Here is a 23,748-nt window from a genome sequence, read left to right on the forward strand (position 1 = left end):
AGGTAGTTCTTCCTCCACAATGTGCAGATTATTGGTCATTTTCAGGGACAGCCAGGATGGGTCCAATGTGTCCTGAGTCCCAAACTGCTGGGCATAGAAATCATACTCCATGATGATGACTTTGAATCCAGTGTCAATTAGGCAAGGGACCATCTGGTCATTTACTAAGGCATTGACTACTGGACTTGGCGCAACCATAGCCCCTGGCCATTTGAGACCTTGGGATTTCATTCCTAGTAGTGGTCCCTCTGCCCTGGAAGCCCCTAGTTTAACGGTGGCCTCCAGGTGTTCTTATTTTTGAACTGGTCACAGTTCCCAGCTAAATGCCGATAGAGCCCACACTGCCAGCATTTCTGGTCTTCATGTGGGTCCCTCCACAGCGGATTCTTGCCTCCCATGACAGTTTGGCAAAGGGGCTGTCAATGTTGCTCCGAAATGTGTAGCAACGCCCTCACACCTTCCACATCATCCCACTGATGTCCTCTGCTTCTCAAATCTGGTTCTGGCTTTTGACTGGTGGCACGCTGTACATTGGCTCAGGAAAGTGCTTCGGATCCCGGATGTCTACTAGATCAACTTACCATTTCCAGCAGCACTTCTACAACATACTCTGCACACCACTCCAGCCCAGCTTTGAGCTCAGCTCTGCAGCTACCCACAGCTGATGCTAGATACTTTTACCTACCAAATAAATGTGAGTGCATTATTTGTTCTGCCATTGTTTCTTCTATATATACACTTAGGTGGCTCCTTGTTTTTTTTCTCGTTTTACAGAACTTGAATGATATCCAATATGCCACATGGAAGCTGCAACCACATTACAGTGACTTTTAAAGTGATCCTCATTGATTTTTAAGTGACTTTTATGGGACTTTTTATCATGATTTTTACCTACCATCCCAGCCATCCTAGCGGCATAAAATTACCTTTGAGGGTAAATGGGCAACCTGCTTATACACTAACTCAGAAGAACGTTCCAGTAAAGAGGCTGAACCAGCTGTAGTCCATGAGAAAGCTTCTAAAAACCACACTATCTATACTAAACCAACACACCAGAATGAGCCATCCCACAGTCAGTGAGATGGATTCTACTGCACTAAAATTGATTGATCAAGTAAGATCAGTGGTTCAGTCATTGGGATTGCCACACCAACCACCAGGAAGTTCAGGTATTGTCCCATTCCCTTTAGGATGTAAGAAGCAGAGTAGGAATTGATCATTGACCACTGAGAGTTTACCAACACTTTATTGTCTTGGAGATGGTAATCATCAGATGAAAGAGGGTGAATCTCAGCATCAACAAAAACAACAATAAAACCTGACTGGAGTATGAACCCATCATCACTCTATCCAAAGTCGCAAAAAAAGTGTCAGGGCAGGAGCCGAGGAACGGACAGGCAGGCCGAACAATGTAACGCACTGGCTGACGACAACCACCACCCACAGACCGAAGTCCCTCAGGGCGCGGAGTCTAAGTCCCAGGCTGCCCTTCACCAGGGCCCCTGATGGTGAGGATGGACTTGACGCAGCCAGGAACCAGGTCGCGGCCCCCGAGACACCTCAGCTGCAGTAATGGCCGCCGCCAATGGCGTGTAGCTGGTGGAAGAGACAAAAGAGTAGTCAGACAGGCCGGGGTCAACAACAACAGGACAAAACAGTACAGGACAGCAGACGAGAATCACAGGTCACGAGCCAGGTTCAGCAACAGAGGGTCAGATCAAAGGAGAATACAAAGAATAGTCAAGTCACAAGCCGAATCAGATACCAGGAGAGTCACGAGAGTCAGAACAGAGTAATAGCAACACAAAGACACAAGACACAAGTGCAAAGAGCATGTGCGGGCCACAGGCTTATATGTCATCAGCCACGCCCCTCTGGGGGATGGACCTCAGAGACCTGAAGGCATAAAAGGATTCCCACCATGCACAGCAGAATCCAAGATGGACGCCAGCACATGGAGTAACATAACCTCAGGGAAAAGGTAGGACCTTGACAAAAAGTTTAGGTTAGATACGTATACACGTATCACTATATTGTGATATAAGGTTTTAGTGAGGGCAAACAAATGGTAGAAGGGGTTGGCTTTTTTCAGTGATGAAGAATGGTTATCCAAGATGATAAATATATCATATATATTTGTTTAGGTTTCAGATGTAAAAAACATTAAAAATATATTTTTTTCAACCTGTTTTACTCACAGTAATTCCTCTATCCGACTTGTGGCCAGAGCGGTCACCAGGTCACTGAAATGAGGACCCTCCAGATTGTTATTAGACAGGTCCAGCTTCTTTAAGTTCAGGTTACTGCTTATTCCAGATGCCAGGTAGGGGCAGGAACTGTCTGTCAGATTATTACAGGTTAAACTGTAGAAGAAAAGAACAATAAAAGCTTAACTTTATAAAATATATACTCAAAAATGATATCTTAAACTGTATATAAATCCTAACAAGGAAGTGAGAGTGATACAGTGTCACAAGTTAGCCTGCAGTTTCTTGCTTGTGTATTCTTACCTCCTTGCTGCAGTGCTGTTCCTGATCCCTTTCACATGTGTGGACTGTCTGTGCTCACCTATGGGCGTCGTCTGCTATTCTCTGGGTTTTATTTCCTTCCCTTCCATCACTTCCTGGCCCGCCTCCTTGTCTGCCTGCCTATATAAGACATGCTCAGTCCAGCCCACTTTGCCTGAGCAACTTCCTAGTTCTATGAGCTCCTGTCTGTTGCTACGCTTGTATCCTGTAGCTGAATACCTGTGCACTGACCCCGGCTTCGTCCACTGACTGTGCTGATCTCCACCCGTCCTGACCTCAGCTTGTCTATCGGCTTCCCTGTTGTCTCCTGGATTACACTCTGCTCCCGCGATTGGTCCCTGCATCCTCAGCTGGGCATACCCGGGGGCCGCGACCTTGTTCCAGCTTGCTGCAAGTCCATCCCCACCATCAGGGGCTCTGGTGAAGAAGCAGGCTGGGGCTTAAACTCCGCGCCCTGGGGAACCCTGAGTTGGCGGAATACAAGGGCTCACTACCACAGGTTCATGACAGTCATGTGTCTGAAAAGGCTGTTGGGAATGGGGAGGAGCTCAGGTGTGTATTGATATTAGTCCAAACCTGCCTGACCTAACCCACGAGGAATCTGTCACTGTTCTCCACCAATAATAATTGACCAAGGCCTTCTCACCCTGCAGGTACACAAATACACTCTCCTTATATACATGCAGCTGTGAGGCAGGGGATGCCTCAGCTGCTTATGATTGGCTGTCCACAGTGGCAGTTTCCTGGTGGGATGCAGTAGGTCAGGCAGGTTCAGGCTAGTATCCAAACACACGTGAGTTAATCCCTAGTTTTGAGAAGTGATGAACTTGTTCATCAACTATGTTTCTGCTTGATCACACCCAACCTTCAACTACTTGTTACTGACCTTTGTTTTTTGTCTATGCTTCTGCTTGATCCCTACCTACTACATCTGCTACTGGACCCTGGCTTGCTCATCTCCTGATGGGGCAATCCTGAGGATTAGTGTCAGGGATCTCTCCCTCGCCATCACGCAGCCATGTGTCGGCACTGGATCCCTTCCAGCTGCGGTGGTGCGAGTACGCATGAGCAGGAGCATGCGGGTGCGCATTCACACTAGCGTACACGTCACGAAAGGCGGACTATTTAAACCTCCAGCACAGTTTAGCCTATGCCTTCTGGTCTATAACGTTCTGCACTTCATAACCTGATTCTGTTGCCTGTATCTGATCTGACTAAGAAAGAACTCCGCCTGCACCGATGCGGCTTATCCCTGACTATCCGCTTGCCTGCTCCCTTGTACCTGATTTGCTCATTTGATCCTGACCCAGCTTGTCTGACACTGCTGCACATACATACCTGTATCTGCACCTGGCCTGTATCCTGGTTGTCGCCATACTTACCTGCTGCTGCACCTACGTTCCTGCACCTGGCCTGTATCCTGGTTACCGCCATACCTGCCTGCTGACGCACCTACGCTCCTGTGTCTGCTCTTGGTCTGCACCCTGGTTACCGCCATACCTGCCTGCTGCAGCACCTATGCTCCTGTGTCCGCTCCTGGTCTGCATCCTGGTTGCAGCTATACCTGCCTGCTGCTGCACCCACGTTCCTGCATCCGGATCTTCTGGGTCTTCACCTGCCTACCATCAGCTCCAGACCCACCCGGCACTTGTGCCACTCCTGGCTCGGCGCCCTCTGTTCCCACTATCAGGGGCTCCGAGCAGGATTAGTAAGAGGACACCTCCTCTCCACGTCAGGATCCCCATCCAGGTACATGACAATTAGGCATGAGGCATGGCTCCCAACTGTCCCTGATTTCGAGGTACTGTCCCTCATTTGGAACAAAATTTCTCTGTCCCTCCTTCCTCCTCATTTTGGTATATACTTGTGCTATGAGCTTTATACTTGTATATACTATTTATCTATCAAAAAGTGTTTCCCAGTACTAAACCTTTCATCCGATTTCCAAAATCCTGCAAAAAAAACAGTATAAGAGATAGTAGTGGTAAAAAAAGCACTTGTGGGTTTAACCAATTTTATTTTTTTACAATTCTCCTTTAAGGGGGCATGGCGGTGGGGGGGTCCTATGCCTACATACGTTTGCAGTGCTGCGATGTTATGAAAGGCATAGCAGTCTGTAATATGCAGGGAGGACTGTGATGGGGAGTCTGTGATTAGGGGATGGGGGGTCTGAAATGAGGAGGGTCTGTGATGAGTGGGGGTCTGTGATGAGGGATTTGTGACGGGGAGTCTGTTCTGAGGGGTCTGTGATGGAGGGAATCTGTAATGAGGATATGTGATTGGGGGGTCTGTGATGGGGGAGTATTTGATTGGTGGGGACTGTGATGGGATGGTTTGTGATGGAGCAGTCAGTGATGGGGGGTCTGTGATGTGATGTCAGTGATGGGGGGGGTCGGTGATGGGGTGGTCTCTGATGAGGGTTGGGGGTTTGTGATGGGAAGGTCTGTGATTTAAAAGGGGGGAATGTGGGTGGGGGGAGGAGCTGTGACGTGCACGGGACGCTGTGATGTGAAGGATATGGGTCATAGAACCAACATCACACTCAGACCTTCACTGGAAGAAAATGTTACTGATCGGGCCCCCATGAATTTTAATTCAGTACTAGGGGGTCCAGTCAGTAAAATTTTCTTAGGGCATCCTTCCCCCACAGAGCAAAAATAAGGGTTTCTCCCTGTGCCAGGCAACAGTTCAGTTCTTGGATGATACTTGAGACATAAATATTCTGAAAGACTTCTTTTCTTCTGGCATGATATGGCCAAACACAAACGAAAACACCCCCTCCTCCATCTTGTTTGTTGCAGAAAAAGAAAGATTTTGAATGAGGGATTTGCCCCTTTCAAGTTACAATCCTAAAGAACTTTTTTTGGAAAAGATTTGAATGAAAATATCCTTTCTCCTTAGGGATTGTGAACTTTTGTAACTGCCCCTTTGCCACAACAGTAACTTACTTGAACTTGGCTTCAACTGTTCCTCTGTACAAGTTGAAGTACCCTTCTCTTTTTAATTTGCAAGGATAGTAGGGAAGGGTGTGTGGGAATTAGAGGGATTGCACCCTCAAAAAAAAAAACTTTGGACCAACAACAAATATGTCAGGAGTCTCTCTTCTTTCCTGAGTACTTGGATCCAGGGTGGATGCCATCTGAAGCTTTACCAACTTAGCTGGCTGAACAAGCCCACCCCAATGCAAACAGAGGCGGTGCAGGTGGACTCCCAGTTTTCTCTTTAACAATGAAACTCCAGACTTGGAATCTGGACCATCTTTCCATTATGGTGGACCACTTCCAGTACTTGTGACCAGCCTTTTTAACCAGAACCTTGTCTATGCGTATGGATCTGCATAAACTCCAGTTCCTCTTAATAGCCTGGAACTGCTGCCACAGATGGAGGTATATTTGGTTCCGGAACTGCTTGGGCATGAACATAAAGTTCCAAACTTCATTCTCACACCAGGAGACCCTATCAACCTCTATTTCTTCCATGAATTCCTGTGAGACATAGGGGAAATAATATCCATATTTGAGAGCCACCTGCCTTTAGACTATACTCTGGAAGCATGAAAGTATTGGCAGCTCATCCTGGTCTCCTTTTCCCAGTGGGATGAAAGAGCTCTTAGCCCCTTTTAATGAGGTGGCTGTACAACTAATTTTATGCTCAAGCTCGGGTCATAGTACATGGTAGGGGTAGATCAGGCCTCTTCTCCATATAGATCTTGCAGAACTCAAGTCCCTTGGTACACTGCCTCAATTAGGCAGCATGCTCCCTCTCGGCACTGTCAGAAACCTGTGAACCCTCGTTCCTCAGCTCCATAGTCCTACTCAGGCTACACTACTAACCCACTTCTATCCTCTTCTCTATGGACCCGTAGATATTTTAAAATTTCAGTGATCCCACATCAACTGCTCCCAGCCCCTCCTCACCTGAGGAACTTGTAGACTCTAGGCTCTGGGTCCTGTGTGTCTCTGAGGTCCACAAGACAGCCATCTGACACTGCTGTTTCCCTCAAGGGCTTTAAAAGTAGTAATGGTCAGCATCTCCATACAGTAGCCTGTCTCCCGCTAAGCAAGCAAGGCTTTGGGTTGGTGATCACTGGGTATAAACTTAAGTAGCATCTCCCCACAGTGGCTACATCGACCCCAGGCTCACAGCTTCACTTTGACACACTGGCATCCTGCACATATCAGCCCAATGTACTCCATGTCCTTTTTGCTGCGTAACGCCAGACACCACTGTGGCGCTAACTGTACTCCGGTATCAGCTAGCATCCTGCTCTGCAGCTCCATTAGTCTGTCTGTATATCTGCCACTTCCAGCAGCAACTGTGATTCTCAGACTCAGATCTGTCTACACCATCTTGCTACTCACTCCTCATGGCTCTCCTTTGGCTGCAGCTCTGCCCAGACTGGCCAACTCTGGGTGATGACCCCGCCAGCTCCTCCAGATAGGCTGGCTCACTAGAGATCACCTCTCCTGTTCGATAGACTCTTCCAGCGCACTTTGTCCCACGCTCTGAGTTAATCTTTTCCCCACCATCACACACTCTGGCATTAGCAGATTGTACTGTAAAGCAGGCAGTAAAATACTGACTGGCGGCACTTTCCCTTGTCTCCCAACAGGCTTCACTGGCACTTACACTGCAGCAGACTTCAGCTTTAAGGTAACAGTAGTAGTAGATAACTGTAAATTCCTTTCTTAGAGCCACAAGAACATAGCCCCTTTAGGTAGAAGACTAGTTGGACAAAGCTCTTCAGGACATCAGCCGGTGTCCCATTTAACTAGACCCACAGCTGACTCTCTAGCATCAGAGTGGTGGCCTAAGCACAAGGGTCCCCAAGATCTTTCAGAAACATCTGTACTCACACAAGGCCCAAGGACAGCTGGTCGCCTCTTTCCAACTTCCAAGCAACACCTTATCCAACACCTTATTACCAGACCAGATCTTCATCAAACAGTCCCCCTCAGTCAGCTTCCTTTAATTCCAGGGTCTCAGCATCCAGGCCCTCAGGTTGCCCACCTGAGGCTTCACAATACTAGACATAACAGCATTTCCTGAGAGGACAATCTGCCCCTCCAGGCTGGGCTAATCCTCTCCAGTAAAAGACCCAGAACTCAGTGTGCTCACTGAATATATACAGTCTCCCAGCATGCCATTAGAGCAGCAATGGGCAAACTACGGCCCGGCGGACCTTTTAATCCGGCCTGCGGAGCGTGATACAAAATAAAACAGCCAGGGCAGCGCGCTCAAATGCAATGATTGGCCAGTCTCGCTGCCACTCACATCCTGATAGCCAGTGATTGGCTGTCAGGATGTGTGTAGGCGGGGCAGCGTGACGAACGTGAGGGGAGCTAGGCTCCTCTCACAGTCCGCCCTGAAGACCGGAACGGCGCGGGAACACAGCGAGAGGAACGCGCGGAGCAAAGGTAAGTGAATTGACACAGGGGGGACTTACTATATGGGGGACTTACTATATGGGGGACTTACTATATGGGGGATGAATTACTATATGGGGGACTTACTATATGGGGGACTTACTATATGGGGGATGAATTACTATATGGGGGATGAATTACTATATGGGAAATGAATTACTATGGGGGATGAATTACTATATGGGGGATGAATTACTATGGGGGATGAATTACTATATGGGGGATGAATTACTATATGGGGGATGAATTAATATGGGGGATGAATTACTATGGGGGATGAATTAATATGGGGGATGAATTACTATATGGGGGATGAATTACTATATGGGGGATGAATTACTATGGGGGATTAATTACTATATGGGGGATGAATTACTATGGGGGATGAATTACTATATGGGGGATGAATTACTATATGGGGAATGAATTACTATGGGGGATGAATTACTATATGGGGGATGAATTACTATGGGGGATGAATTACTATGGGGGATGAATTACTATATGGGGGATGAATTACTATATGGGGGATGAATTAATATGGGGGATGAATTACTATATGGGGGATGAATTACTATGGGGGATGAATTAATATGGGGAATGAATTACTATATGGGGAATGAATTACTATGGGGGATGAATTACTATATGGGGGATGAATTACTATGGGGGATGAATTAATATGGGGAATGAATTACTATATGGGGAATGAATTACTATGGGGGATGAATTACTATATGGGGGATGAATTACTATGGGGGATGAATTACTATATGGGGGATGAATTACTATATGGGGGATGAATTACTATATGGGGGATGAATTAATATGGGGGATGAATTAATATGGGGGATGAATTACTATGGGGGATGAATTACTATATGGGGGATGAATTACTATATGGGGGATGAATTACTATGGGGGATGAATTACTATGGGGGATTAATTACTATATGGGGGATGAATTACTATGGGGGATGAATTACTATATGGGGGATGAATTACTATGGGGGAGGAATTAATATGGGGAATGAATTACTATAGGGGGGATGAATTACTATATGGGGGATGAATTACTATGGGGGATGAATTACTATGGGGGATGAATTACTATAGGGGGGATGAATTACTATGGGGGATGAATTACTATGGGGGATGAATTACTATGGGGGATGAATTACTATATGGGGGATGAATTACTATATGGGGGATTAATTACTATGCTTACTATGGGGGAATATTACTATACTTACTATATATGGCATGGTAGTGGCTGGGCCGGCCAGCAGCTAGTCCGGCCCCCGGGTCCAATATATGAACCCATTGCGGCCCTCAGGTCAAAAAGTTTGCCCACCCCTGCATTAGAGCCTGCCTCTCTGAGATAGACCAGGGCTGTATCAATATTCATGCTGCCATCTGCATAGCTCCAAACCTATCATCCAGAAGCTTTTCTAGCTCTCTGGATGCAGAGGGAGCTGTTAGACTGACAGCAGCTGAACACACTAAGCAGACCAACCTAGCAGAATGTAGTTTCACTGAGTACTATGCTTTTATATAACAATTGCGGCCACACTGACTACAGTGTGGTAACTTAAGTTACCTATCAAAACACATAACAAACCTGTCTATCTAAACCTAGCACCTATCTAGGAGGGTGCTATAGATGTTTTTAGTGAGGGTAGCTGAATGGGAGGACAGTCATGGTGTTGGCTTTTTCAGTGATGACAAATGGCAATGAAAACTAATCAATTTATCATAAATTAATTATATTTTGTGTTTTGGATGTAAAAGCATATGAAATAATTTAGTTTTCATCCAATTTTACTCACAGTAATTCCTCTATCCGGCTTGTGGTCAAAACTGTCATCAGGTTACTAAAATGAGGACCCTGCAGATTGTTATTAGACAGGTCAAGCTTCTTCAGGTTTAGGTTATTTCTTATTCCCAATGCCAGGTGGAGGCAGGAACTGTCTGACAGATTGTTGTAGGATAAACTGTAGAAGAAATAAAAAACATAATAGTTTCACCCTAAATATTATATGCTCAAAAATGTTATCTTAAAGTTTATATAAACCGTAACATTGAACTGAGAGTGAGACAGATGTCTGAAAAAGCTGTTGGGCAGGTATGAGCTCAGGTATATTTGGATACTAATCTAAACACACCTGACCGATCCCACCAGGAAGTTGTCACTATACTCTGCCAATCATAAATGGCTATGGCATTCTCCACCGCTCAACTTCATGTATGGACGCCTCTTTACTTCCCACAAGAAAGTCTACACAAGCCAATAGAGGAGAGACAGGGCAGACCACATGATATCCGTAAGTGACATTATCAATTACCCCAGTCATAGCAGGGAGCAGGCTATTCATATAGTTATTTGTTTCTTCCATAGGAGAGTATGCAGTGCTGCCTGTAACTGACAGAATGGTGTCATGTGTAAATGCATACACTATATTGCCAAAAGTATTGGCCCCGCCCTCCAAATTATTGGATTCAGGTGCTCCAATCCCCTCCATATCATGTGATTCAGGTGTTCCAATCACCTCCATGGCCACAGGTGTATACAATCAAGCCCCTAGGCATGCAGACGGCTTCTACAAACATTGGTGAAAGAATGGGTCGCTCTCAGGAGCTCAGTGACTCCAAGCGTGGTCCCGTGATAGGTGGCCACCTGTGCAATAAGTCCATCCGTGACATTTCCTGGCTACTAAATATTCCACGCTCAACTGTTAGTGGGATTATAACAAAGTGGAAGCCACTGGGAACAACAGCCACTCAGCCACTAAGTGGTAGGCCAGGTCACATGACAGGGCGGGGTCAGCGCATGCTGAAGCGCACAGTGCGCAGAAGTCGCCAACTGTCTGCAGAGTCAATAGCTAAAGACCTCCAAACTTGGTGTGGCCTTCAGGTTGGCACAACAACAGTGCGTAGAGAGCTTCATGGAATGGACTTCCATGGCCAAGCAGATACATCCAAGACTTCCATCACCAAGTGCAATGCAAAGCGTTGGATGCCGTGGTGTAAAGCACGCCGCCACTGGACTCTAGAGCAGTGGAGATGTGTTCTCTGGAGTGACCAATCACGCTTCTCTGTCTGGTAATCCGATGGACGTGTCTGGGTTTGGTGGTTGCCAGGGGGACAGTACTTGCCTGACTGCATTGTGCCAAGTGTAAAGTTTAGTGGAGGGACAATTATGGTGTGGGGTTGTTTTTCAGTGGTTGAGCTTGGCCCCTAGTACCTGTGAAGGGAACTCTTAGGGCGTCAGCATACCTAAACATTTTGGACAATTTCATGCTCCCAACTTTGTGGGAAGAGTTTGGGGATGGCCCCTTCCTGTTCCAACATGACTCCCCACCAGTGCACAAAGCAAGGTCCATAAAGACATGGAGGAGCCAGCTTGGGGTGGAGGAACTTGACTGTCCTGCACAGAGTCCTGACCTCAACCCCATAGAACACCTTTGAAATGAATTAGAGCGGAGACTGCGAGCCAGGCCTCCTCCCCCGACATCAGTGCCTGACCTGACAAATGTGCTTCTGGAAGAATGGTCCAACCTTCCCATAGACACCCTCCTAAACCTTGTGGACGGCCTTCCCAGAAGAGTTGAAGCTGTTATAGCTGCGAAGATTGCACAACTCAGTATTGAACCCTACGGACTAAGACTGGGAGGCCATTAAAGTACATTAAAAGTGCATGTGCATGTAAAGGCAGGCGTCTCGATACTTTTGGCAATATAGTGTATCTTCAATTCTGCAAAACAGGCAATACCTGCAGCTTGGAAATATGCAACATTTAACTACACAGCTTTTAAAATCTATTTAAGCAAGACAACAAAAAACTTTCTGCAGACCTCACAGACTCTATTTCAAATTTACCAAAAAATTGGTCCCCCAGGTAGATAATTATTTTTCCAAAAAGTTCTGTGTGATGTACAGTGTTCACAAATATAAATAGGGCAAACATTCCAAAACAAAATCCTAGCCACGTCCTGGCAATAACTATACAAATCCACTTCCTAACTAATAGGCTGAGAAAGCCTAATTCGTGTCAGTCTCCACATATGCAGTTTAACAGCTTTTACCAACCTTACAGCTCTCACAGACATGACTTATCTGTTCCCCCAGGCTCAAGAGCACCTACTCTGAGTTCCAGGTTTGCCTAAATTGCCAAAAGGGAGAGGTGCAAAACTCGAACTGGATATTATTATTATACAGTATTTATATAGCGCCAAAGGGTATGCTCAGCGCTGTACAATAGCAAGGGGGACAGAACATGTGACAAGACAGTAACAATACAATACACGAGGGGTTCGGGGGCCCTGCTCTTTCGAGCTTACAATCTAGGAGGGAGGGGAAGGTGATGCAGGAGGAGATGGCTGTGAGGGATGGAGTGGTGGGAGGAGTGGAGGAGGTTAGTTGTTAGGTGAGGTCGGGGTAGGCTTCCCTGAAGAGGAGGATTTACTGTCATCAGATCACCAGTTGGGGGGATGGGGTTGTGTCACTGACGTGGAAGAATAGCCCTGCCTCTACGAAGATGGCCTCCTCCACATAGAGAGACACAGAGCAGAACAAGGCATGGGGGAAGATCAGCTGCAGGGAGACCGCAGACATTGCTGGTGACTAGTCCTTTGTCCACAGCATTCACAGTACAGGTCCTCTTTAAGCTGTAGGTTTGATGCATTCCTATGTCCAGGGACAGACAATAAATATATTAATATCTCCATTTACAGTCTACCTGGCCTGTGTCTGACCCCCTCTCATTGCGGCTCTGATACACTCCATCCATAACGTATTATATATTAGCCACCTCGCGGTTCTGAGTGCAGAAGTGTGATAACAATGGAATATTCTGATTGTCTTGCCTACAAAATGTCACCTAAAGCACCAGAGTAGAGTGTCTACAACAAACGGATTGAGGGAATGCCAATAAATTCTGCACAGGTGACCTCAAACTGGAGGCGGAGCCATCCTGTCCATATGTGGATTTAAAGTGGACCTTTTAAAGCACAATGGTGCAGTCAGTTTGTGATCTGTAAAATCAATGGATATCCAATACAAGTAAAATGGTAAAAAAAAGTTCCAATACAAAATAAATAGGATAGAGGTGACTCCCGTGCTCCGGAAACTCTGGACCCAGCACCAGTGCAACAGTGGCAAAAGCAATGCGCACCCACCGGACGCGCATGTATACGTTAACAATCCAGATGTCATCAGATAGGAAAGGGTCAGGAACCAGATATGGAATCAGAGGTCCCTAAAAGTGTATGGGAAAGCCTGGGAGATGTGTAGACCCCTTTGAGAAACTCTACTACAACTTCTAGATATACAGTTGACCCCAATTCCTTACTATATATTGTCTTCTCCTAATGCCCATTTGTAATACTTCCTCCGGGCCCCATACTCCCCACTCCTCCCCTACCTTGTCCAACTTCTCACTCTCTTCATAACGTATTTTCCTATCTCGCCTTTCAAACCTCTCTAAAGTGTTCTTATATCTCTGTCTATTTCCATTCCTTACTACACCACCACTATTTTTTTTAATAGTCTTTATTGCTTATTGTACATTTAAAATACATAGTACAAAATACAATACATTTCTTTTAATACACATTTACTACATCTTCCTTCCAAACACTAAATCAACCTCACGTTTCAATTATCCTGATTACTGCCGTCCCCTACCTTACATTGCTGATCTTATTATTACATGGGCTTACATGACCCTTTGAGAACGTGCATAGCACGAAACGTGTCAGGGGGGCTACAGCTCTTGGACATCTTACCTTATGATTGCGTATCAAGGTTAAGGAGGGACTCCAGAGAGGTATGAGTGCCTAATGTACGACGGAACCTGACCAGGATGGATGACCAGTGAGAACTAGGGAACGCAGCTTTACCAGAGAGTGTGGAGAACCTAGATGTACCTGAAGAGAAGAAACGTCTTTCATGCGTATTTTTAACGCACTTCTGGTGAGTGCGCATTTAATATATTTCCTGCTCACATTTGGATCACTCACCCTGATTTATAAAGGAGACCCGGTAGAATTGACACATTGCATCCCTTTGCATGTTCGTGGACACTAGATTGAGCATCGAACTTTTATTTATGACGATCTTATGATTTTATGTTTTCTTATTTTACCTTTAGTACTGAATATATGCTGATATTTTCACCTTTTATCATTAGCGCTGCACCTTTCTGTCTATATTTTATCTTGGAAGGTTATGTTGGTTACCTTTTTGGTGTTCTAGCAGCTTTTTAGTACATCTTTACCACAGTGAGCGCTCGCTATACAACTTGTCTCTAAATAAATGAACGGTTTTGCTTTCAACAAACTGGCTGGCGGTCATTCCAGAGCTACTCCAGATTACAATATGATATAATATGATTAACTGCTTCAATCCTTTGGTTAACAGAGGGGAGTTTATTTTGCATCCATCTCACAGCAATCTGTTTTCGCGCCATAAATAATTATGGCATGAAAACAGATTGCTATGAGATGGAAATAATTTTCTTGTAGAAAAATCTTTACATATCTCGACCATCTCTTATCCTCCAATATCCCCATTAAGCATTCTTCTGGACTACAAGGTACCAGCTTTTTAAGTATTTCTGATAATTTATCTGTTACTTCACTCCAGTATCTCCTTACCTCTCTAAATGTCCATATCAAGTGACCAAAATCTGCTTCGCTTTGAAGACAGCGTAAACATTCAGACGTAGTCCTCCTACCCATTCTATACAACTGAGAGGGACTAAGATACATTTGATGTATAATATTCAGTTGGGTCATTTTATTAATTGCTGGTGAGTGTGAGGAACATATCTCCTCCCATATCTTACCTGTTATAAATGGAATAATTTCTTGTCATGTCCCTCGCATTCAATGGTTCTCCATCAATTTTAGCTTGTTATACGAATTAATATAATATTGATGTAACAGAACCGTCTCAGCCTGCTTCCCCGTCTGAACACCGACAACAGACACCACAGATTTGAAGTAAGGCAGAAAGTAGACTAGTTTATTTGAACACAGATACAAGAAATAGACACTCAGGGGACAATCCCCCCTCCCTGCATAATGACGCAGGGCGGGGCAATCTACATTTAGTAACAAGAGACACACAGGTATTCAAACTTCACTCCAGCAGACAGTCCCATCAGGAGGGAGGGCTGCTGGAGACACCCCCCCCCCCCACTAAGCTAATACACATAAACACATACATCCCATAATAGTTTGCTCCCAAGCAAGACACACAATAGAACAATGGGATGCCACCACATATCACCAAACAATCCACAACCCCACCCCACCTATCTCCTAGACATGTCTACACAGTCTGAGACAAAGCCCCCCCAATATTAGGACAGATCACCCTGTACCCCTAACAGGCACAGGGTGACTTACACATAATAGGGATATGGGGAGCTGAGACAGGCGTCTCCCCACCTCTCCAAAGTGAGCTGTGTTCCATGGGCCTCCCACCCAAAGTGACTCCCGTCACAATTGATATTAATCCTTTCAGCCCCTTGGACCTCAAGATTCCTATAAGGGAATATTTTTATATCCTACAATCTTTAACAAATTGTGCATTTAAAGCATGCCTCAATTGTAAATACTGTATTTTTCGCTCCATAAGACGCACTTTTTCCCCCCCAAAAAAGGGGGGAAAATGTCAGTGCGTCTTATGGAGAGGCCGGTCTGGTATTTCCACCGCTGCCACCATGTCAGAATATCGGGCAAGCCGCTCAGCTCTTCTCTCCTGCAGGACCTTACCTGTTCCTCTGTCCAGCTCTGAGTTTTCCTGCGCTGTAGTCTTCCCGCGCCGGCTTCTGTGACAGCCAGGTGCCCACTACACATGCGCAAGAAACGCTGCGCTTTGTGAATGGTCCGGCGACTTCTGGGACATATGACAGGTCCCAGAAGGCACCGGGCCATTCACAAAGTGCAGCGCTTCTCGTGCATGCGTAGTGGGCACCCGGCTGTCATAGAAGCCAGCGCAGGAAGAAGCCAGCGTGCCCACACTAAAGGGACAACTTCAGGTACCCGCTCCCCCTCCTTCCCCAAAGGTCCACAGTCTCTTGGTCATCCCCTGTACTGTCTGCAGTCTCTGGTCATCTGTACTGTGTCCGCAGTCCCTGGCATTTTCCCTGTACTATGTTCACAGTCTCTGGTCAGCTCCTGTACTGTGTCCTCAGTCTCTGGTCATCTCCTGTACTGTGTCCGCAGTCTCTGATCATCTCCTGTACTATGTCCGCAGTCTCTGGTCATCTCCTGTACTGTGTCCTCAGTCTCTGGTCATCTCCTGTACTGTGTCCGCAGTCTCTGATCATCTCCTGTACTGTGTCCGCAGTCCCTGGTCATCTCCTGTACTATGTCCGCAGTCTCTGGTCATCTCCTGTACTATGTCCGCAGTCTCTGGTCATCTCCTGTACTGTGTCTGCAGTCTCTGGTCATCTCCTGTACTGTGTCCGCAGTCTCTGGTCATCTCCTGTACTGTGTCCGCAGTCTCTGGTCATCTCCTGTACTATGTCTGCAGTCTCTGGTCATCTCCTGTACTGTGTCCGCAGTCTCTGGTCATCCCCTGTACTGTGTCCGCAGTCTCTGGTCATCCCCTGTACTGTGTCTGCAGTCTCTGGTCATCTCCTGTACTGTGTCCGCAGTCTCTGGTCATCCCCTGTACTGTGTCCGCAGTCTCTGGTCATCCCCTGTTGTGTGTCCGCAGTCTCTGGTCATCCCCTGTACTGTGTCCGCAGTCTCTGGTCATCTCCTGTACTGTGTCCGCAGTCTCTGGTCATCCCCTGTACTGTGTCTGCAGTCTCCGGTCATCTCCTGTACTATGTCCGCAGTCTCTGGTCATCTCCTGTACTGTGTCCGCAGTCTCTGGTCATCTCCTGTACTGTGTCCGCAGTCTCTGGTCATCTCCTGTACTATGTCTGCAGTCTCTGGTCATCTCCTGTACTGTGTCCGCAGTCTCTGGTCATCTCCTGTACTATGTCTGCAGTCTCTGGTCATCTCCTGTACTGTGTCTGCAGTCTCTGGTCATCTCCTGTACTGTGTCCGCAGTCTCTGGTCATCTCCTGTACTGTCCGCAGTCTCTGGTCATCTCCTGTACTATGTCTGCAGTCTCCGGTCATCTCCTGTACTGTGTCCGCAGTCTCTGGTCATCTCCTGTACTATGTCTGCAGTCTCTGGTCATCTCCTGTACTGTGTCCGCAGTCTCTGGTCATCTCCTGTACTATGTCTGCAGTCTCTGGTCATCTCCTGTACTGTGTCCGCAGTCTCTGGTCATCTCCTGTACTATGTCTGCAGTCTCTGGTCATCTCCTGTACTGTGTCTGCAGTCTCTGGTCATCTCCTGTACTATGTCTGCAGTCTCTGGTCATCTCCTGTACTGTGTCCGCAGTCTCTGGTCATCTCCTGTACTATGTCTGCAGTCTCTGGTCATCTCCTGTACTGTGTCAGCAGTCTCTGGTCATCTCCTGTACTGTGTCCGCAGTCTCTGGTCATCTCCTGTACTGTGTCCGCAGTCTCTGGTCATCTCCTGTACTATGTCCGCAGTCTCTGGTCATCTCCTGTACTATGTCTGCAGTCTCTGGTCATCTCCTGTACTATGTCCGCAGTCTCTGGTCATCTCCTGTACTATGTCCCCAGTCTCTGGTCATCCCCTGTACTGTGTCCGCAGTCTCTGGTCATCTCCTGTACTGTGTCTGCAGTCTCTGGTCATCTCCTGTACTGTGTCCGCAGTCTCTGGTCATCTCCTGTACTATGTCTGCAGTCTCTGGTCATCTCCTGTACTGTGTCTGCAGTCTCTGGTCATCTCCTGTACTATGTCCGCAGTCTCTGGTCATCTCCTGTACTGTGTCTGCAGTCCATTGGTTCAGAAGATTTTTTTCTTGTTTTTCACCTCTGAAACCTAGGTGTGTCTTATGGAGCGCGAAATACGGTACCTATAAAAAAAATGTATGGGGAATAGCATGTTGTTTCTTCAAATTTTCAAATGTTCGCATAATCTCTTGTTTGTACATGTGTACTAACATTGATATAACTCTCTGTTTCCCAAATTTTCCATCTGCAATTCCATTTAGCTGTTCTAAAGATGGATTATTAAACATTGGGGTTTCCTGAGGTATATCTTTAAATCTTATCAATTTCTTAACCTCATTCCATGCTGCTCTTGTCAATGTCAAAAAGGGAATCTTGACCATAGGTAACTTCAACTTTGTCTCCAATCCAACTATTATTCACCTAATTGAAGGATTTTTTATATTTCTCCACCCCTCCCTCTCCCTCTTGTTATACCCATACCTGTAAATGTTTCAATTGTTCTGCCAATTAATATAAATAAATATCTGGAAGTGCCATCCCTGCTTCCTTCTTTGGTCGTTGAAGTGTTGTTATTTTTAATTTTGTCCTACCGTTGGCCCATATAAATTTAATAAATTGATCATTCAACTTTCTAAATATATGTTTGGGTATAATCACAGGGAAAGTACATATGAACATTTACGTAACACTATCATCTTAACCACTTCCTGACCGGCCGTTGCATATAAACGGCCGGACGGTGGCAGTGCAGGGTTGGGTGGCCGTTTATAAACAGCCTCCCCGCCCCCTGCTTGTGCGCGCTCCCTGGGAGCGCGCAGCACCGCGATCCTGTGCCCGCTGTGTCCTCCGGACACAGTGAAACACTGATCGTCGGACGGGACCTCTGTACGAGGTCCCGATCATGTGATCACTGATTGGCCAATCAGTGATCACATGCAAAGTAGTAAACAAGATGTCACTTCATTGCTTACACATCATTGCTTACTACGTGTGAAATCTGTGAATGATCACAGAGATCACATGGTACAAGGCTATTCACAACAGCCTTGTACCATGTGACAAGCTGTGACCAATCACAGCTCACTCAGTACTTCTCAATGAGTGCAAGAATGCAGACAGAGAGAAGGAGAAATGATTGCTTTTACATCCTATATGGGTGTAAAAGCAATGTGTAAAAAAAAAAAAAAAAAAATCTTTATCACCCCCCACAAGTAGTACAGTGTCACCATGGTGACACTGTACTGCTAGGGTGACAGTATGTAAAAAAATAAAATAAATAAAAAATAATATAAAAATGTTTAAAAATTATAATTTTTGGTTATAAACTAATTTGGATTTTTTTTTTTACTCAAAAGATAACAGAATAAATTTTGGCAAAGATTTATGATGAAATATTATTTATTTGCAAAATTTTATAAAAAAAACACTTTTTTTCAAAATTTTTGGACTTTTTCATTTACATAGCAAAAAAAATAAAAATCCCAGCTGTGAATAAATACCACCAAAATAAAAGTGTCCGGACTGGAAGGGGGGGGGAAAGTGTCCGGACTGGAAGGGGGGGGGAAAGTGTGCGGACTGGAAGGGGGTGAAAGTGTCCGGACTGGAAGGGGGGGAAAGTGTCCGGACTGGAAGGGGGGAAAGTGTCCGGACTGGAAGCGGGGGAAGCGTCCAGACTGGAAGGGGGGAAAGTGTCCGGACTGGAAGGGGGTGAAAGTGTCCGGACTGGAAGGGGGTGAAAGTGTCCGGACTGGAAGGGGGTGAAAGTGTCCGGACTGGAAGGGGGGGAAAGTGTCCGGACTGGAAGCGGGGGAAGCGGCCAGACTGGAAGGGGGGAAAGTGTCCGGACTGGAAGGGGGGAAAGTGTCCGGACTGGAAGGGGGGGAAAGTGTCCGGACTGGAAGGGGGGGGAAGTGTCCGGACTGGAAGGGGTTAATTAGCTGTATTCTATCTGTCACCGACAATGGTAATTTTGTCCATGCTCCTAATTTACTTTTAATCTGTTCCAATAGAGGATACACATTAGCCATCAGAAACTAATTCAGATTCAGAGTAATATAGATGCCCAAATATTTGGATGAATCCACTATCCTCAGCAGAGAAGATGAATCCTCATTCCCCTGTGCATCTTGATTAATTGGCAACCAAACAAATTTCTGCCAATTCATTTTTAAACCCGAGTAGTTCCAAATGTATCTATTATTTTCATTGCCTCTACCAAAGTTTTTTGTGTGTCTCTCATATACAGTTGCAAGAAAAAGTATGTGAACCCCTTGGGATTACGTGGAGTTTTGCATGAATTGGGCATAAAATGTGCTCTGAACGTCATCTAAGTCACAACAATAAAAGAACACAGTCTGCTGAACATAATACTACACAAACATTAGATGTTGCCATGGTTTAATTGCACATAACATGTAAACATTCACAGTGCAGGGAGGAAAAAGTATGTGAACCTTTGGACTTAATAACTGGTTGACCCTCCTTTGGCAGCAATAACCTCAACCAAACGTTTCCTGTAGTTGCAGATCAGACCTGCACAACGATCTGGAGTCATTTTGGACCACTCCTCTTCACAAAACTGTTTCAGTGTAGCAATATTCTTGGGGTGTCTGGTGTGAATCGCTCTCTTAAGGTCATGCCACAGCATTTCAATGGGGTTGAGGTCAAGACTCTGACTGGGCCACTCCAGAAGGCGTATTCTGTGCTGTTGCAGCCATTGTTTTGTTGAATTACTTGTATGCTTTGGGTCATTGTCCTGTTGCATCACCCATCCTCTGCGGAGCTTCAGTTGGCAGACAGATGGTCGTACGTTTTCCTGCAAAATGTCTTGATAAACTCTGGAATTAATTTTCCCATCAATGACAACAATCCGTCCAGGCCCTGAGGCAGCAAAGCAGCCCCAAACCATGATGTTCCCTCCGCCATGTTTCACAGTGGGGATGAGGTTTTGATGTTGGTGTGCTGTACCTTTTTTTCTCCACACATAGTGTTGTGTGTTCTTCCCAAACAACTCAATCTTGGTTTCATCTGTCCACAGTATATTCTGCCAGTAGTGCTGTGGAACATCCAGGTGCTCTTTTGCAAACTTCAAACGTGCTGCAATATTCTTTTTGGACAGCAATGGCTTCCTCCGTGGTGTCCTCCCATGTACTTCATTCTTGTTTAATGTTTTCCTTATTGTAGATGTGTCAACAAAAATGTTAGCATGTGCCAGAGATTTCTGTAGGTCTTTAGCTGACACTCTGGGATTCTTCTTTACCTCATGCAGCATTCTGCGCTGTGCTCTTGCAGTCATTTTTACAGGACGACCACGCCTAGGGAGAGTAGCAACAGTGCTAAACTTTCTCCATTTGTAGACAGTCTGTCTTACCGTGGACACATGAACATCAAGGCTTTTGGAGATACTTTTGTAACCCTTTCCAGCTTCATGCAAGTCAACAATGCTTGACTGTAGGTCTTCTGAGAGCTCTTTTCTGCGAGGCATGGTTCACATCAGACAGTGCTTCTTGAAACCAGTAAACCCAAAACAGGTGTGTTTTTTAAGGGCAGGACAGCTGTCAGCAACACATCCAATATCATCACACTGATTGGAGTCAAGGTTGGCTCACTCCTGGCTCCAATTAGCTCTGGGGGAAGTCATTAAGCTAGGGCCTCACATACTTTTTCCTCCCTGCACTGTGAATGTTTACATGTTATGTGCAATTAAACCATGGCAACATCTAATGTTTGTGTAGTATTATGTTCAGCAGACTGTGTTCTTCTATTGTTGTGACTTAGATGATGTTCAGAGCACATTTTATGCCCAATTCATGCAAAACTCCACGTAATCCCAAGGGGTTCACATACTTTTTCTTGCAACTGTATAATATTGTGTAGCCCCCTCCTAGACAGGTGCTAGGATGTGTATAGTTAGATTAGGCATAGTTGTGTTTCTCTGCTTACCAGAGAGGTCGTCAGGTAAATTCAGTGTGGTATTGTGCTTAACAGAGGGCTGTGATCTCTTAGTCAGGTCTGCTCATGTTGCTCTGGTGCTGTTGAAGTTTGTCTGAGTTCTGCCTGCCTTCAGGAAATTATGAGAGCCTTCCAGAACATGGGTAGGGGCAAAGGAACAGCATGAATATGGATACAGCCCACGGGAAATCTGTTTGGTTGCCAATTCCAAGGGAAGGCAGTCCCATTGCATGCTGGGAGTGGTATTTATGTTCTAGGAGCACATGGGTTCAGGGTCTTTCCCCGGAGAGGATTGCACCAGCTAGGCTGGAGGCAGACTGCCTCACCTGGCAACTGCTGCCATATGGTCATATGTGGGTCGACCTGAGGGTCTGAAGTTAGAGAGAGTGACCCTGGTTGTTCAGGAAGCTGAGGGGAGCTGTCCACCAAAGCTCTGTCTGGTATCACAGGAGGGTTTCCCTTGGAAGATTGGAAGGAGGCAACCATTCTGTCCATGAGCCTCATGAGTAATGACTTTGAGGAATTTGGGAACTCTGCTTGCTACCTCCCCGGGTGCTTTATTGTCAGCGTGGGTCTAAAAAAATGGAACACTGGCTAGTGTTGTGCAGAGTACTGTCCAAGTACTACTACTGCAAAGGACTTTACCTAGCTACCTTACCTCTGAGCTGTTGCAGTCTGTCGTAACTGGCTTGTTAGTTTAGGAGCTCAGCTGTCACAATCAGGGGTCAGGCTCAAAGACCAGTTGCTATAGCAGTGGAAAGGCTCACCTGAAACCAGCAGGATAGGTACACAGGCAGGTCACCGTGGCGGAGGAGTGGGATCACCCGAGGTGCAGAGTTTAAGTACCAACCGGTGTTCACCAGAGCTCCTGATGGTGGAGATGGATTTTGCTGCGTGTTATTACCAGGTCACGGTCCTCAGGATCACCCCACCAGGAGGCAAGCAAGCTGGGGTCCAGTAGCGTATAAGCAGGTAAGCATCAAACGGAAGCATGGTCAGTAAACAAGCCAAGGTTGGTAATGAGCAGTCGCAGGTTGGGATCAGGCAGAAGCGTAGTCGAGAACAAGCCAAGGGTCAATAACGAGTGGTAGCAAAATACGGATAACAGCAGAGATAAGGAGCACGATACTGGTTGGAGAGCACAATAATCTGGCAAACAGGAAGTGCAGAGACATGGCTTATATCAGGAAGTTCACGGGAGGAGCAAGGGGTTCAAGGTTCATGATAAACAAGGTCAAGGTAGGATCATCCAAATAATTGTCAAGGGAGTTGTCCAGCATTCCAGGTGGTTCAGCAAGAAGAAACATTGCCCCTCACCACAGAAGGCCCAGTTTCGGACCCAGGCTCTGACATCAGCCCTGTAACTACCACTACTGCTAAAGGTACTTTGTTCACTCGTAAATCAATTGCTGCTCTATGTGAAAAAGGGAAGTCTATCTATGGTCAACCAAGACTCCTACAGTGCTCAATTAAGACATCAGCTAGATGTCCTCAGTGTGATTATTTCTGATTTGGAGTATCCTACTACATTCCCCATCCCTATCCCAAGTTCTACAATAAACTAAAAAAAAAAACAAAACATCTCCTAGACAGGTCATTAAAGACAATGAGTGGATGTGAGTGTATTTGGCTGAAGAAATACACTGTGCCTGGCTACTAGGCGAGTAAAGGGGAGCTCATGGATATCATACAAGTGGCTCCTTGGGGGGTAGCACTACAATTATATCATCTGCATAAAGGCTTATTGCTTTCTTACAATTCCCTATAGGTATTCCTTTAAAGTCTTCAGATTTCCTAAATCTCAAGGCCAGCATTTCTAATGCTATAGTAAAAAGATGGGAAGATAATTGGCGTCCTTGTCTCCTCCCTCAGCCTTATTGTGAGAGATAGTTAACCATTCATCAACAAATTAGAACATGACTGGCTATAAATTCTAGTAATCCATTTTCTAAATTTTTCACCAAACCCAAAATGTTCCAGCGATTTCTGTAAGAATGGCCATTCAATAGAA

At 45.8% G+C, this 23,748-nt stretch overlaps 1 protein-coding gene across 1 annotated transcript in view; it reads right to left on the bottom strand.

Moving 5' to 3' along the window:
• Nucleotides 1-1,216: 1,216 nt before the first annotated feature.
• The window catches only part of LOC149459446 (ribonuclease inhibitor-like), a 46,249-nt gene continuing 23,717 nt past the window's right edge, over nt 1,217-23,748 (bottom strand). Inside the window, exons 4-6 of the mRNA XM_089681100.1 lie at nt 9,784-9,948; nt 2,199-2,363; nt 1,217-1,596 (exon numbers count right to left, since the gene is read on the bottom strand). Coding sequence (XP_089537226.1) covers nt 1,491-1,596; nt 2,199-2,363; nt 9,784-9,948 — 436 coding nt within the window. The 3' untranslated portion in view covers nt 1,217-1,490. The remainder of the gene's footprint in view (nt 1,597-2,198; nt 2,364-9,783; nt 9,949-23,748) is intronic.

This window comes from Staurois parvus, unplaced genomic scaffold, assembly GCF_062004578.1.
Source record: "Staurois parvus isolate SC_StPar_1 unplaced genomic scaffold, SC_StPar_1.0 ptg000260l, whole genome shotgun sequence".
Taxonomy (NCBI): Eukaryota; Metazoa; Chordata; class Amphibia; order Anura; family Ranidae; genus Staurois; species Staurois parvus.